This window comes from Notolepis coatsorum (genome assembly GCF_963971535.1).
Source record: "Notolepis coatsorum genome assembly, chromosome: 15".
Taxonomy (NCBI): Eukaryota; Metazoa; Chordata; class Actinopteri; order Aulopiformes; family Paralepididae; genus Notolepis; species Notolepis coatsorum.
This window is the reverse complement of record NC_140179.1, coordinates 5,308,880-5,324,383: the sequence shown is the minus strand read 5'-3', so window position 1 is coordinate 5,324,383 and position 15,504 is coordinate 5,308,880. Positions and strand designations below refer to the sequence as shown.

Below are 15,504 nucleotides of genomic sequence, written 5' to 3'. Positions count from 1 at the left end.
GTGTGTGTGTGTGTGTGTGTGTGTGTGTCTAGTGAATAAAAATAACCATGTGTCGTTTCCGCTTGTACCTGTGTGGATAAATGACCCTGTTTCTCTGTGTTTCCATGTGACCGTTGCCTCCAGGGAGGAGTTTTGTCCGTCACAACAGCCACCAGCTGAGCAGGATCTACCCCTCGGGTCAACGGCTCCAGTCCTCCAACTACGACCCCCAGGAGATGTGGAACGGAGGTTGCCAGATCGGTAAGAAGCTTTGCAGGACTCTCGACAACATCTGCCTCAGACATGATTTGATTTGATTTGATTTGATGTTTTTTATTTTCCTGTCTTACATACCGGTGTATGCCCAGCCCATATGGGCTTACAAGACACATAAACAATAAGTATATAATAGTATACTTGACAAATTACTTGACAAATTATGACATTGACAATAGGTTATATAGACCAAGATGGCCACAAAAAAAAGAAAATACAATAAAACGTAATATAACACAAGCTGTAAGCAATGTATGTAAACAAAGAAACAAGAGGAATTCATATACAATTATATAGTGTGTTTTGTCTCAAGTGCCATGCTTTCTCCAAAAATCCTGCAAAACTGAAGATGTCCTCCACAAAAAAACAACTCAACATACAACTCTCAGACTGCCAGAACAAATCTAGATTTACAATTAGAATTTTCTCAAATAAAGACAACTCTTCCTACCACCTATGATACATCCTCTTTAGATCTTAGCTGGTATTTGTCCTCACGATCAGATGTTTCCTATGTCCTGGGGGTGAGATCAGCCCATATTGGAGGCAGTTCTACTGAGTCATGAGTCACGGTCGGGGAGCACTTGTGTTAACCTTATAGAAGTCTGCTATATTCCTTGTAGAGTTATGGCTGCTTTCCTTGTGGCACGTTTCCTTTGTACATTTATTTGAGTTATTTAAATTAAATTAAAATGCGGCCTACTGGTAGCACTATTTCAAACATAATTTAAGTGAAAAATAGAACCATGGGTTAGGTTATATTTCAGTTAAACTGCCTCATTGATCACCATGATGTCAAAATAGAACCATAGGTTATATTTCAGTTAGACTGCCTCATTGATCACCATGATCTCAAAATGTGAATCATAACTCCCCTGTCCTGACCTTGGTTACGTAACGTGGCCTCACTTTCAAAGGATTGGCTGGTGGATCATCCAACATTACAGTAACAACACTGTGCTTTGAATGATGTCATAGAGGGCTTGGTTTCTAAGCTAGTGCAGAGCCAGTGATGTCATATAACCATTGATACCAAACATGCCACTCTAGCTTACCAGGAAAGGGAATAAATATAAGCTCCCGGAGTCAAGAAAATATAAGACTACCCAACCATTTTATTAAAACAGTAGATATGGTACATTGTAGACACTGTTTTATAGTTATTTTACAATAGATAGATAGATAGATAGATAGATAGATAGATGGATGGATGGATGGATGGATGGATGGATGGATGGATGGATGGATGGATGGATGGATGGATGGATGGATGGATGGATGGATGGATGGATGGATGGATGGATGGATGGATGGATGGATGGATGGATGGATGGATGGATGGATGGATGGATGGATGGATGGATGGATGGATGGATGGATGGATGGATGGATAGATAGATAGATAGATAGATATTTCACAGTAGTTATGATTACAGTATAAGGCAGTGAAGGTATAGAAGGCAGTGTGTTGCTGTCCAAATACTTTTCTGGCCAAATACTCATTTATCTCGTCTCTTGTCTCCAGTGGCGTTGAACTTCCAGACGCCCGGGGAGCAGATGGATCTGAACCAGGGGAGGTTCCTGCCCAACGGCCTGTGTGGTTACATCCTTAAGCCTCCCTTCATGTGCCGGCCGGACACCACCTTCAACCCAGAGAACGTGGGCGGGGGCCCCGGACACAAGCCCGTCCTGCTCACTGTGCGGGTGAGATGGTGGTTTGATTGATTGATTGAAAACTTTATTAACAGATTGCAGAATGGGTACAATACAGTACAGCTCAATACACACAATTGTTAAGGGGATGCAGACCAGAGAAAGACTTTCGTCTTGTTTACACCAGGGTCCCCCATTTTCAATTCATCAGGACATATATGACATACATGACATACAGATAGTCAGTACTGCTACATCTATACATTTATGACATACCAGATTTGCAAATACAGTACTGTTTGTGATACAGAAGGAGTCAAGAAAAGGGAGTATATACATTTGACGTAGGAACTGTACATTGGAGGAGGTTGGGTGGGGGGGGGTTGGGTACACTGGGATATTGACAACCATACTGGGTAATTTACATTGGAGGTGGGTGGGGGGGGGGGGGGGGGGGGCACATTGTATAAACAAGCAAAACTGTACATTGAGGGGGGGGGGGGGGACTCTGTACAAACAAACAAAATTGTACATTGGACTATTGACAAGACCATACTAGGTAAATGACTGTACATTGGAGGGGGTTGGGTTAGGATATTTACAGGGGCCAGTGTTGCATTGCAGTCTCCCGTAGGTGTCTCTTGAGAGAGGTTTTGAAAGTGGGTAGTGATCCACATTCCTTTACAGCTTTGGGTAGGGCGTTCCACATTGATGTGGCATAATTGCGAAACGTGTTTAGTCCCTTATTTGAGCCGAATCTGGGTTTAACATGATTTGTGGAGCTCCCTCTGGTGTTGTGATCGTGGTATTCACTGACCTTTGGGAAGTATTTTGCCATGTACATGGGTACCTTGGTCGTGTAGTGTATCTTGTAGACCAGGCCCATTGCAAGTTGCTGTACTCTGTCATCTACTCTAAGCCATCCTAGGTTGTCAAAGTGGGCAGGGGTGAGGTGGGTTCTAGGAGTAAGGTCAAGCAGTAGTCTGACCAGTTTGTTTTGAGATGTTTGTAATTTTGTTTTTAGCGCCTTTGAGGTGCTTTGGTACCATGAGGTGCAAGCATAGTCGTAGTACCCCTGAATGAGTGCTCCTGCCAGAGTCTTCAGGGTATTCTTGTTTACCAGAGAGGAGATCCGGTACAAGAATCGAGTTCGTTGGTTGACTTTTTTTATTACATTGGATGCCATTTTGTCACAGGAGAGATTAGCCTCTAGGATGGAACCCAGGTAGGTAATTTCATCTTTCCTTGTGACAATATTGTCACCCACTGTAACTGAGAAGCCGTCGGTCTTGCTGAGTTTGTTATTTGAACCGAAGAGAATGGACTCTGTTTTGCCCATGTGTAATGATAGTTTGTTATCAGCGAGCCATATGCAGATTCTGCCTAGTTCAGAGCTGAGGGTTTTTTCAACCTGTAACTTGTTCTTGTCAGAGACCAGCAGGGCTGAGTCGTCCGCAAACAGGAACAAGTTGCAGTCACAAGCTGACGACATGTCATTTGCATAAATTAGGAACAGTAGCGGTCCTAGTATGCTTCCTTGTGGAACACCACAGCTCACTGTGAGAGGGGGGGATAGGGTACCGTTTACCTCCACCATCTGTTCCCTGCCCTCAAGGTAGGATTGCATCCAGCTCACTGATAGACTATCAAAACCAATTGCTTTTAGCTTGTCAATCAGAATGGAGTGATTGACCGTGTCAAAGGCCTTTTGTAGGTCCAGCATGACCATGCCGCAGTATTTGCCTGCGTCCACCTCTTGTTTGATGTGGTCATTCAAATAGAGAAGGCATGTGTCAGTGGAGTGGGATGTTCTGAAGCCAGATTGGAATTCGTAGATTAGATTTTTTTCCGCTAGGTACTTTTCGACCTGTTCGTAGACTATTTTTTCCATGACTTTCGAGATGGAGGTGAGAATAGAAACAGGGCGGTAGTTGCCTGGGTCTAATTTGCTGCCCTTTTTGTGCAGAGGGGTCACCCTCGCAATTTTGAAGTCCTTGGGGACGTGTCCCTGTGCAGCTCATAGATATCTATAGAACACTAGATAGCTTAAGGCGGAGTCACCAGCGTCACTGAACCGCCGCCATCTAGCGGAGGTCAGCCTTGAGTGAGAGTGAGTGAGCTGCACAGACAAAAATACTCGTAACTTGCTGAAATATTGACGGATTTACAAACGGGTTGGTTTGCTATAAACATCAAAGATGTAGTTATGATACTGCATACTTATAAAAAAGATTTTTTTTAAAGTTTTTTTTTTTACAAACCGCTTGAATCATAGCCACGTTAATAATGCTTGTAATAAACCAAACCGTTTGTAAATCCGTCAATATTTCAGCGAGTTATGAGTATTTTTGTCTGTGCAGCTCACTCACTCTCACTCAAGGCTGACCCTCACAAGATGACGGCGGTTCAGTGACGTCGCTCTCCATTGACCGGCAGCGCGGGTAAGCTATCTAGTGTTCTATATATATCTATGGTGCAGGTGGTGGAGCTGAATCACACCCTGTAACGGATGGAGAAGGAAACCTAAAGACTAAATCACACGCATGTTCCCCCCTGACTGTACGAGCTGCTGCAGCTCTATGGAGACACCATGACACTCCCCTGACTACAAGTATAATGGAGCTCTATGGAGACACCATGACACTCCCCTGACTAACAGTATAATGGAGCTCTATGGAGAAACCATGGCACTCCCCTGAATAACAGTATAATGGAGCTCTATGGAGACACCATGACACTCCCCTGACTAACAGTATAATGGAGCTCTATGGAGACACCATGGCACTCCCCTGACTAACAGTATAATGGAGCTCTATGGAGACACCATGGCACTCACCTGACTAAAAGTATAATGGAGCTCTATGGAGACACCATGGCACTCCCCTGACTACAAGTATAATGGAGCTCTATGGAGACACCATGGCACTCCCCTGACTACAAGTATAATGGAGCTCTATGGAGACACCATGGCACTCCCCTGACTACAAGTATAATGGAGCTCTATGGAGACACCATGGCACTCCCCTGACTACAAGTATAATGGAGCTCTATGGAGACACCATGACACTCCCCTGACTAACAGGATAATGGAGCTCTATGGAGACACCATGGCACTCCCCTGACTACAAGTATAATGGAGCTCTATGGAGACACCATGACACTGCCCTGACTAACAGGATAATGGAGCTCTATGGAGAAACCATGACACTCCCCTGACTAAAAGTATAATGGAGCTCTATGGAGACACCATGACACTCCCCTGACTAAAAGTATAATGGAGCTCTATGGAGAAACCATGACACTCCCCTGACTAAAAGTATAATGGAGCTCTATGGAGAAACCATGGCACTCCCCTGACTAAAAGTATAATGGAGCTCTATGGAGAAACCATGACACTCCCCTGACTAAAAGTATAATGGAGCTCTATGGAGAAACCATGGCACTCCCCTGACTAAAAGTATAATGGAGCTCTATGGAGAAACCATGACACTCCCCTGACTAAAAGTATAATGGAGCTCTATGGAGAAACCATGACACTCCCCTGACTAAAAGTATAATGGAGCTCTATGGAGAAACCATGACACTGCCCTGACTAAAAGTATAATGGAGCTCTATGGTGAAACCATGACACTCCCCTGACTAAAAGTATAATGGAGCTCTATGGAGAAACCATGACACTCCCCTGACTAAAAGTATAATGGAGCTCTATGGAGAAACCATGGCACTCCCCTGACTAAAAGTATAATGGAGCTCTATGGAGAAACCATGACACTCCCCTGACTAAAAGTATAATGGAGCTCTATGGAGAAACCATGACACTCCCCTGACTAAAAGTATAATGGAGCTCTATGGAGAAACCATGACACTGCCCTGACTAAAAGTATAATGGAGCTCTATGGTGAAACCATGACACTCCCCTGACTAAAAGTATAATGGAGCTCTATGGAGACACCATGACACTCCCCTGACTAAATATATAATGGAGCTCTATGGAGAAACCATGACACTCCCCTGACTAAAAGTATAATGGAGCTCTATGGAGAAACCATGACACTCCCCTGACTAAAAGTATAATGGAGCTCTATGGAGAAACCATGACACTCCCCTGACTAAAAATATAATGGAGCTCTATGGAGACACCATGGCACTCCCCTGACTAAAAGTATAATGGAGCTCTATGGAGACACCATGGCACTCCCCCGAATAAAAGTATAATGGAGCTCTATGGAGAAACCATGACACTCCCCAGGATAATGGAGCTCAATGGAGAAACCATGACACTCCCCTGACTAAAAGTATAATGGAGCTCTATGGAGAAACCATGACACTCCCCAGGATAATGGAGCTCAATGGAGAAACCATGACACTCCCCTGACTAAAAGTATAATGGAGCTCTATGGAGAAACCATGACACTGCCCTGACTAAAAGTATAATGGAGCTCTATGGAGAAACCATGACACTCCCCTGACTAAAAGTATAATGGAGCGGCACGGTGGTGTAGTGGTTAACACTGTCGCCTCACAGCAAGAAGGTCCAGGGTTCGATTCCCGCTTGGGGACCAGGTTTCCATGATGCCAGGTACCCAGGTGGGGTATCTCCCAGGCCTTTCTGTGTGGAGTTTGCATGTTCTCCCCGTGCTCGCAAGGGTTTCCCCCCCGATAAGATAAACCCAATGGAAAAACATGCACAACAACAGATCGCTAACGCTGTGGCGTCCTTGACGAAGACGGGCAGGAGCACTTGGATTGGTCCCCGGGCGCGGCCCTCGCCGATGCCTGTCTGCTCCCGGCTGCCCTATGGAGACACCATGACACTCCCCTGACTAAAAGTATAATGGAGCTCTATGGAGAAACCATGACACTCCCCTGACTAAAAGTATAATGGAGCTCTATGGAGAAACCATGACACTCCCCTGACTAAAAGTATAATGGAGCTCTATGGAGAAACCATGACACTCCCCTGACTAAAAGTATAATTTTTTACTCCTTACATTTAAAATGCAGACATACAAAGTACAAATCTCGCAGGTCCAACTATTTTAATTAGTATATTTGTTTCTCTGGCCGAACTAACGTTAACGTTATTAATCATGCGGCCGCGCTTTATTTAAAAACAGCCAATCAAATCCCCATCAATGGAAAATGAACCCGCCCATACCCATGCTGATTGGTCCTTGTGCACCTGCTATCAGAAGAATAATTTCATATCATATCTTGGCCCATGATGGAATGAGTTTGAGACCCCTGGTCTATGCCGTGCAATAAAAAAACGTTTTTTAGTACATTTAAAAGTAGAAACTTTTTGACTTTTACTCAAGTGTGTTTTTAGCCAGATACTCTGACTTTTACTTGAGTAAGATTTTGAGACGGTACCCATACATTCACTTAAGTATAATTTCTGGGTACGTTTCTACACCCTGCCTGGTGACAGGTGATCTCCGCGCAGCAGCTGCCCAAGCCGGACTGGGACAAGCCCAGTGACATCGTGGACCCGCAGGTGTGGGTGGAGACTCACGGAGTTCCCATCGACAACAACAAGAAGAGGAGCCCTCGCGTCGACAACAACGGTGAACAGCAGCTGGACTAACACAATGAGATATATATGTATATATATAGTATGAGGAGGAAAGATTAAAAAACAGTTTACACATAATCATATGTATCCCCCCCCCCCCTCTACACTCTAGTCTACAGGATACCCTCTTTCTGCTAGGATAAAACTAAACAAAAATGTATTTATACATATTTTTATTCAATTCTTTTTTCTCTCTTTTCTTTCCTTTTCCATATCATATCCAGTTCATATGTGACCAGGCACAGACTTTAGGTCTTGTTGAGCAATCTTCAAATAATTTTTTTTAAAGAGGCTTTAGTATCACACAAAAAAACTATTTATTTAGCTCACACTGTAAAAACATACAACAAAGACACATACAACAATGACAAAAGAGGAGGTGATTATTCTGTTTGAGGAAAACGTGATCACAGCGGAACATTATATCAAAAACACCAGACTGAATGCTGGGGTGAATGTCTCGTGGAAATGTATATATAAATTAGTATGAGGATCACCATCTGAAACTCCATGTCGAATCCATCCAAAACGCAGCATATTAGGGCACGAATGTAAGGTATGTTTTTTTACCCCCTCGCCATGTGCATCTAACACGACTCCTTGTATCTTTCACTACCGCACTACCAAAGGGTTAACCATTTCTCAACCACACTACAGAAAGTTAACCCTTTCACTACCACACTACTACAGACGGTTAACACCTTCACTACCACACTACAGACGGTTAACCCTTTCACTACCACACTACAGACGGTTAACCTTTCACTACCACACTACAGACGGTTAACCTTTCACTACCACACTACAGAAGGTTAACCTTTCACTACCACACTACAGAAGGTTAACCTTTCACTACCACACTACAGACGGTTAACCTTTCACTACCACACTACAGACGGTTAACCTTTCACTACCACACTACAGACGGTTAACCTTTCACTACCACACTACAGACGGTTAACCTTCTGTAGTGGTAGTGAAAGGGTTAATGCTGTGTTCAAGCTGAGAGGCTTCGTACTGTAAATACACCCCCTGATCAGATAGGTGCCCTGACTAACCGCTAGGGATGGGTACCGAATCCGGCACTTTTAACCGTATCTACCGAATCACGTCGGTACTACCGGGTAGCGATTCACGTGAGATCCACCGGTGCCACATTTCGGTAATGCAATTTTTTTTTATAAAAATACACGCTTACCTAGGATTTTACTTGATTCAACAACAACAAAGCAGTCAATGGCAAGCCGGAAACGGTCGCAAGTGTGGTTACACTTAATCGTTTTCTACTTGTTATTTTGTAAAACATTATTTTTTATTTAAAGATATGTGTGTGTGTGTATATATATATATATATATATATATATATATATATTAACAAATTGTTCTAAATAAATAATAATGATAATAAATTATTTGAAGTTTGGACGGATTTTTTGAGGTAGGTAGATTGATTTGATTTTTATTTAGTACATACTATTTATACAACAGTATAAAAACAAGGGGTACAAGGATAACATGTGAAAGTCTGTCGACTTGTTTCCAACATGGTCCCAAGAAGAATACAATAAATCACAAAGAAAGAGTTAAGAAGATAAGATAGATACAGCAAGTAGATAAAATAGACAACACAATTTTCTGAAAGAGCCTCATTACAGCATGTCATGTTCCTGTTCTTCAAGAGTGGTGGCCAAGCACCCATTACATTACATTGTAGGTAGATTACATTTTTAGAGACTAAAGTACCAAAAAAGGTACCGTTGGCTACCGGTATCGATTCACAGATTACCCAACCCTACTAACAGCCGCCCCCCCCCCCCCCCCCCCCCCCCCCCCCATCCTCTCCCTGTGTCCCAGGCTTTAACCCGCGGTGGGACTGCACCTTTAACTTCACCATCCATGTCCCTGAGCTGGCTCTGGTGCGCTTCATGGTGGAGGACCACGACTTCACCTCCAGGAACGACTTCCTGGGACAGTTCACCCTGCCCTTCACCAGCCTGCGTACAGGTAGGCAGGCCCGTGTATTGCCATATGCAGACTATGCGGTTGCATAGATACTGAGGGCTCCCGAAGCCACCAGGGGGCCCCCCCTAAAATGCCATACTTTTATTTTTTATTATTATTATTTACTCAATACACTGTACGTCCCCGACCGCCAAGAACCTTGGTGTTGTCCTCGACGACCAGTTGAACTTCTCTGCTCACATCGCAGCGACGACCAGAACCTGCCGATTCCTCCTGAGCAACGTCAGAAGGATACGCCCCTTCCTGACAAAAGAAGCCACCCAACTCCTCGTCCAATCAACAGTCATCTCCCGCCTCGACTACTGCAATGCACTGCTCGCTGGCCTCCCGGCCACTGCCACTAAGCCTCTTCAACTCATTCAGAACGCAGCGGCCCGCCTGATCTCAAACCTACCGAAGTCGGCCCATGTCACCCCACTTCTTAGGGACCTGCACTGGCTCCCCATTGCTGCACGAATCCGCTTCAAGGCCCTCGACCTAGCATACCGTGCGGCAAAGGGAACCGCTCCCGCCTACCTCCGGTCAATGGTCTCTAACTACACACCCTCAAGACCCCTACGCTCTGCATCTTCTGGCCGCCTCAGACCTACTCCTATCCAAGCTCCGGGAGGGTCATCAAAGAGAAGTCGCCTATTCTCAGTCCTTGCCCCACAATAGTGGAATGAACTACCCACCCCAGTTAGGACAGCCGAATCACGTCCAATCTTTCGCCGTCGACTAAAGACGCACTTCTTCAACCATTATCTGAATTAAAAAAAAAAAAAAAAAAAACAATAAAAAAATCTAACCCTAACTAACCGTACTGTCATGCACTTGTCCTAATAAACTAACCTACACTGTAGCACTCAACACTTTGATGAACATTGTTACTCAGCTGATAGAGTTGTGCCCTTCCTGATGGCTTGTCGTACAGAACTTGTAAGTCGCTTTGGATAAAAGCGTCAGCTAAATGACTAAATGTAAATGTAAATGTAAATATATATATATATATATATATATATATATATATATATATATATATATATATATATATATCCTGTGGGGATGTAACAAATCATCAGCTTAAAAAAGTTACCGATAGGCTACTGCTTATGACTGCAAGTGGGCGTTTCTTTATAAAAAAAAGAAAAAATACATAAATAGCTTACTGACAATTTCTTTTGCATTTTCAAACTTTATTGAACTTTAACTTCATCTCAAGTCATAAATCTAAGGAAAAGGCAGTGTCTGTCTCATTTATGTGCATTTGGGAGATTTCGGATCTAGCCTCTTTTCCTCTTAAAGTGCACCAGATGGATGCATTTAAATGTTAAATGCATGCCCACCTTAAAGGTGTTGGAATCCCCCCACCATAGTTTCACAAAATAGGGGCCCCCAAACAACGTTTCGCATAGGGCCCCCAAAAAGCTAGAAACATGTGTTCAAGTTGTGTTTTATTTGTCACATATAAGGTACATTACAGTGAAATGCTTGGTTCTGAATGAGCCTCGTGAGAATGTGCTTCATACAGTAAAAAAAAAGAAAAATGTGATATACGATATAAAAACTAAAGTACAATGAAAGTACAATGAAGTAAAAATGCAGACAATTACTCAAGTACTTTACACCCCTGGTAGTTTGTGATGTGTTTCAATGAGACTGGGTCTCACCACAAGGGAGGGGGCATTTGTGTACCTGACTAAAACCATCGTACCTACAGTATCCAAGTGTTTGAATGGTTTAAAATGTATAATATACATCACTTACTTGTTCAGCTACTTAATCAGACCCTGTGTTATCCTTTGTGGAGCCTCAAAAAACGTATATGACAACTTCAAAACATTGTAATGTATGTCTGGGAGTGCTTGCATTCTTTCATTTATTTGCATTTATTTTAAATTAGTTGGATTAGTTATGGTGTTCTTGTTCTGTTCTTGACTTATTGTTATGTTTTCTTCTTGACTTGTTTAAAGAAGACATGTACGGCCCATGGGGACATTAACGTGTGTTGTCGGGCCTTATAAATAAATTTGATTTGATTTGATTTGTAAACATGTATACATGCCTCTTTGACCTTTGCCCTCTGACCCTCCGCCAAAGGTTACCGCCACGTCCGCCTGCGGAAGCTGGACGGCTCCAGCCTCTCCCCTGCGTCTCTCTTCGTCCACGTCAAGGTCACCCCCGGAGATGGCCCCGCCTCCTCCAAGTCTCTGTTCCAATCAGCCGCTCAGCCCTGATGACGACACGTCCGTCACCCCCGGAGACGGCCCCGCCTCCAAGTCTCTGGCCCAATCAGCCGCCCCCAATCAGCCTCCGTCACACACAGAGCATACCGGTGCTGAAAGTAGGAATACTGATCTAGGAACAGTGGATCATAGAGGTTATTCTTGCTTACTTACTATTCAAACTGGTCTCTCTGGTCTGAAGGTACTTTATACACACGTCTTCTCATGAATCTAGATTTGTGCCACGACAAGTTAAAGATGATCTTTCTGTCCGATGTGAATGCAGCCTGATGACGGGCAATAATTGTGTTTACATGAAAAGGAATATTCTTATATATATATATCATATAAGCTGCTGGGATATGCTGAGGCATGTAATGGCAACCTTGTCCTGTTTTCTTTTAGGTTTTGTCAGGTCCATTGCCATGGTAATGTTCGGTTTAATATTCGGTTTATTCATGTATACGGGGAGATCTGGGATTGAGATATTAGCTTGTATTCAGAATATAGTGTCTATGTAAAATGCACTTATTTTAAGATCCTTTATGCAGGGACTATATCTGTAGAGACAGTTTTGGACATGAGTTGGTCATTTTGCTCTATTGATAGTTTTTCTCAAAGCAGGACTTGAGAGCTAAACACCTTTGACCTTTGAACCAGCCTACCCAGACTCGAAAACAGGGTTTGTGAGGGGAAATTATGAACAAAATATATCAACACAATTTTTTATGTTACTTTGTTTGGTGCTAACATTTCTCACAAAAAAAAACCCAAACCAGCTCTCCTAGCCGAGACATCACTAGACATCTCTAGACATCTCTAGACATCTCTAGAGGACATCTCTAGACATCACTAGACATCTCTAGACATCACTAGACATCACTAGACATCTCTAGAGGACATCTCTAGACATCACTAGACATCTCTAGACATCACTAGACATCACTAGACATCTCTAGAGGACATCTCTAGACATCACTAGACATCTCTAGACACCACTAGACATCTCTAGACATCACTAGACATCTCTAGACATCACTAGACATCACTAGACATCACTAGACATCTCTAGACATCACTAGACATCACTAGACATCTCTAGACACCACTAGACATCACTAGACATCTCTAGAGGACATCTCTAGACATCACTAGACATCTCTAGACATCTCTAGAGGACATCTCTAGACATCACTAGACATCTCTAGACATCACTAGACATCACTAGACATCTCTAGAGGACATCTCTAGACATCACTAGACATCTCTAGACACCACTAGACATCTCTAGACATCACTAGACATCTCTAGACACCACTAGACATCTCTAGACATCACTAGACATCTCTAGACATCACTAGACATCTCTAGACATCACTAGACATCTCTAGACATCTCTAGACACCACTAGACATCTCTAGACATCACTAGACATCTCTAGACATCACTAGACATCTCTAGACATCACTAGACATCACTAGACATCACTAGACATCTCTAGACATCACTAGACATCTCTAGACATCACTAGACATCTCTAGACATCACTAGACATCTCTAGACATCACTAGACATCACTAGACATCTCTAGACATCACTAGACATCACTAGACATCACTAGACATCACTAGACATCGCCTATATACATCACTAGACATCTCTAGACATCACTAGACATCTCTAGACATCTTGTGTTTTCCCATAATGAGAGCTGTACAACTCAGTGTTACTTATATTGTTTATTGTATCTTATATTGTTTGTTAATCTGTCTGGTCTAGAAATGCCTGCTGTTTCTGGGGTTCATCCATGACTTCATGAAAGTACCGTGGAGGATCTTTAATAGAGACTTTATTTCCAGGGTGATACTTTGTAATATTAGTTGTACACTATGTACTCTAACTGCTGGTACTGGATATATATATTGATATCGTTATGGGATGCACCAACACCAGCACCCCTCTGCCGATACTGATTCCAATATTACTAAACTTTAAAGGTAGAATCTGTAATGCTGTCAAACAGCGACCTCTAGGCAAAAGAGGCCCCCTTCGTACTGCACTTTGTTTACATGTTGTTGTTTTGGTCTGATGTGTGGAGTTGGAGTTGAAAGGGGATAGAGGGGGGGGGGGGGGGGTTGCTAGCGACACCTCAGGCTCTGCCAAGAAAGGTCAGGAAGTTACTATATAGCTATATATTATAGTTATATATTACATATCTATATAGTAACGTATTATACTGTGAGTTTATCCAGACTCTCTCAGCAGAGCCTGAGGTGTGGCCAGCAGTAGCAACCCCTCCCCCCTCCCCCCTCCCCCCACTCAACTCCAAGTCTCAGCTGATCCAGAACCTGTGTGATCTGTTATTGAACAGTCTCAGCTGATCCAGAACCTGTGTGATCTGTTACTGAACAGTCTCAGCTGATCCAGAACCTGTGTGATCTGTTACTGAACAGTCTCAGCTGATCCAGAACCTGTGTGATCTGTTACTGAACAGTCTCAGCTGATCCAGAACCTGTGTGATCTGTTACTGAACAGTCTCAGCTGATCCAGAACCTGTGTGATCTGTTACTGAACAGTCTCAGCTGATCCAGAACCTGTCGGATCTGTTACTGAACAGTGTCAGCTGATCCAGAACCTGTGTGATCTGTTACTGAACAGTCTCAGCTGATCCAGAACCTGTGTGATCTGTTACTGAACAGTCTCAGCTGATCCAGAACCTGTCTGATCCTCTTCCAGAACAGCACACAGTTGACCATCATGGTCACTTTCGAAAAAATATCCGGCATCAGCCGGATATTGGAATCAGTGAATTCCTTAATTACGTATTATAATTAGTACGTATTATATTATGATGAAGTATTACCCGAGTCACTGCCTGTCTGTTCTATATACCGTAAACAATGATTGGCTCCACTGCCTGTCTGTTCTATATACCGTAAACAATGATTGGCCTCTCTGCCTGTCTGTTCTATATACCGTAAAGAATGATTGGCTCCACTGCCTGTCTGTTCTATATACCGTAAACAATGATTGGCTCCACGAAGGGAACCAAGCATCCACAAGCGTTCTGATTGGATGGAAAAACCCTTGAGCGCAGACTTACATAACATTGTTCCACGGGATCAGTTTTCATTGTAGCATGGTGTGTTGTGTTCAATAGGGAACCGTTTTTTTTCTTCTTTTAATCATATTCAGTATATATATATATTCGCCACGCAAAGAACATGTTTTAGATATCCAAATTTAGACTATATGTGATATTGTATTATTTGTACTTGTTTTTATAATAAGGGTAAGACCATCATACTTAGACATTTCATAGTTTTATTTTGATGTTTCAATGCTAAAGTAGATTTTCATGTAATCGCAATATTATGATATGCACTAGTTAGATATGTTGCCTTATTGCTAGCATGCTATATGATATATGAGGTGTATTTGTACTTAAGCTCAGTACAAGGGCAATGCTTTTTTTGTTTTATTATACCTAATCTCTGTTAATAATATAATACATTCAAGTTATATAGCGCTTTTCTCAATGCTCAAATACGCTTATTATCATTAGAAGTTGTATTTGAAACCTGCATTTAAGTTGTGCAAGGAAAGTAAACTTGAAGGCAATCTGCTGGAGTTTTAGACAAAAGATTTTTATATTGTAAGACTAGAAGGAAAACTTTACTTTTATTTTGACTATGTCCTCTATAGCTGCGTCGTGTCGTTTTCCATGTTAGAAAACAGGTTTTATACATTGTTTTTATTGAACAGACGAGTATATTTTCTATTTTAGAAGTTGTA

The 15,504-nt window shown here is 42.6% G+C and overlaps 1 protein-coding gene across 1 annotated transcript in view; it reads left to right on the top strand.

Moving 5' to 3' along the window:
• Window positions 1-12,499, top strand: part of LOC311241929 (1-phosphatidylinositol 4,5-bisphosphate phosphodiesterase delta-3-A-like) — a 64,840-nt gene extending 52,341 nt beyond the window's left edge. Inside the window, exons 11-15 of the mRNA XM_084330882.1 lie at window positions 124-240; window positions 1,781-1,959; window positions 7,340-7,475; window positions 9,338-9,487; window positions 11,585-12,499. Of these exons, the coding sequence (XP_084187008.1) occupies window positions 124-240; window positions 1,781-1,959; window positions 7,340-7,475; window positions 9,338-9,487; window positions 11,585-11,721 (719 nt within the window). The 3' untranslated portion in view covers window positions 11,722-12,499. The remainder of the gene's footprint in view (window positions 1-123; window positions 241-1,780; window positions 1,960-7,339; window positions 7,476-9,337; window positions 9,488-11,584) is intronic.
• Window positions 12,500-15,504: the final 3,005 nt, after the last annotated feature.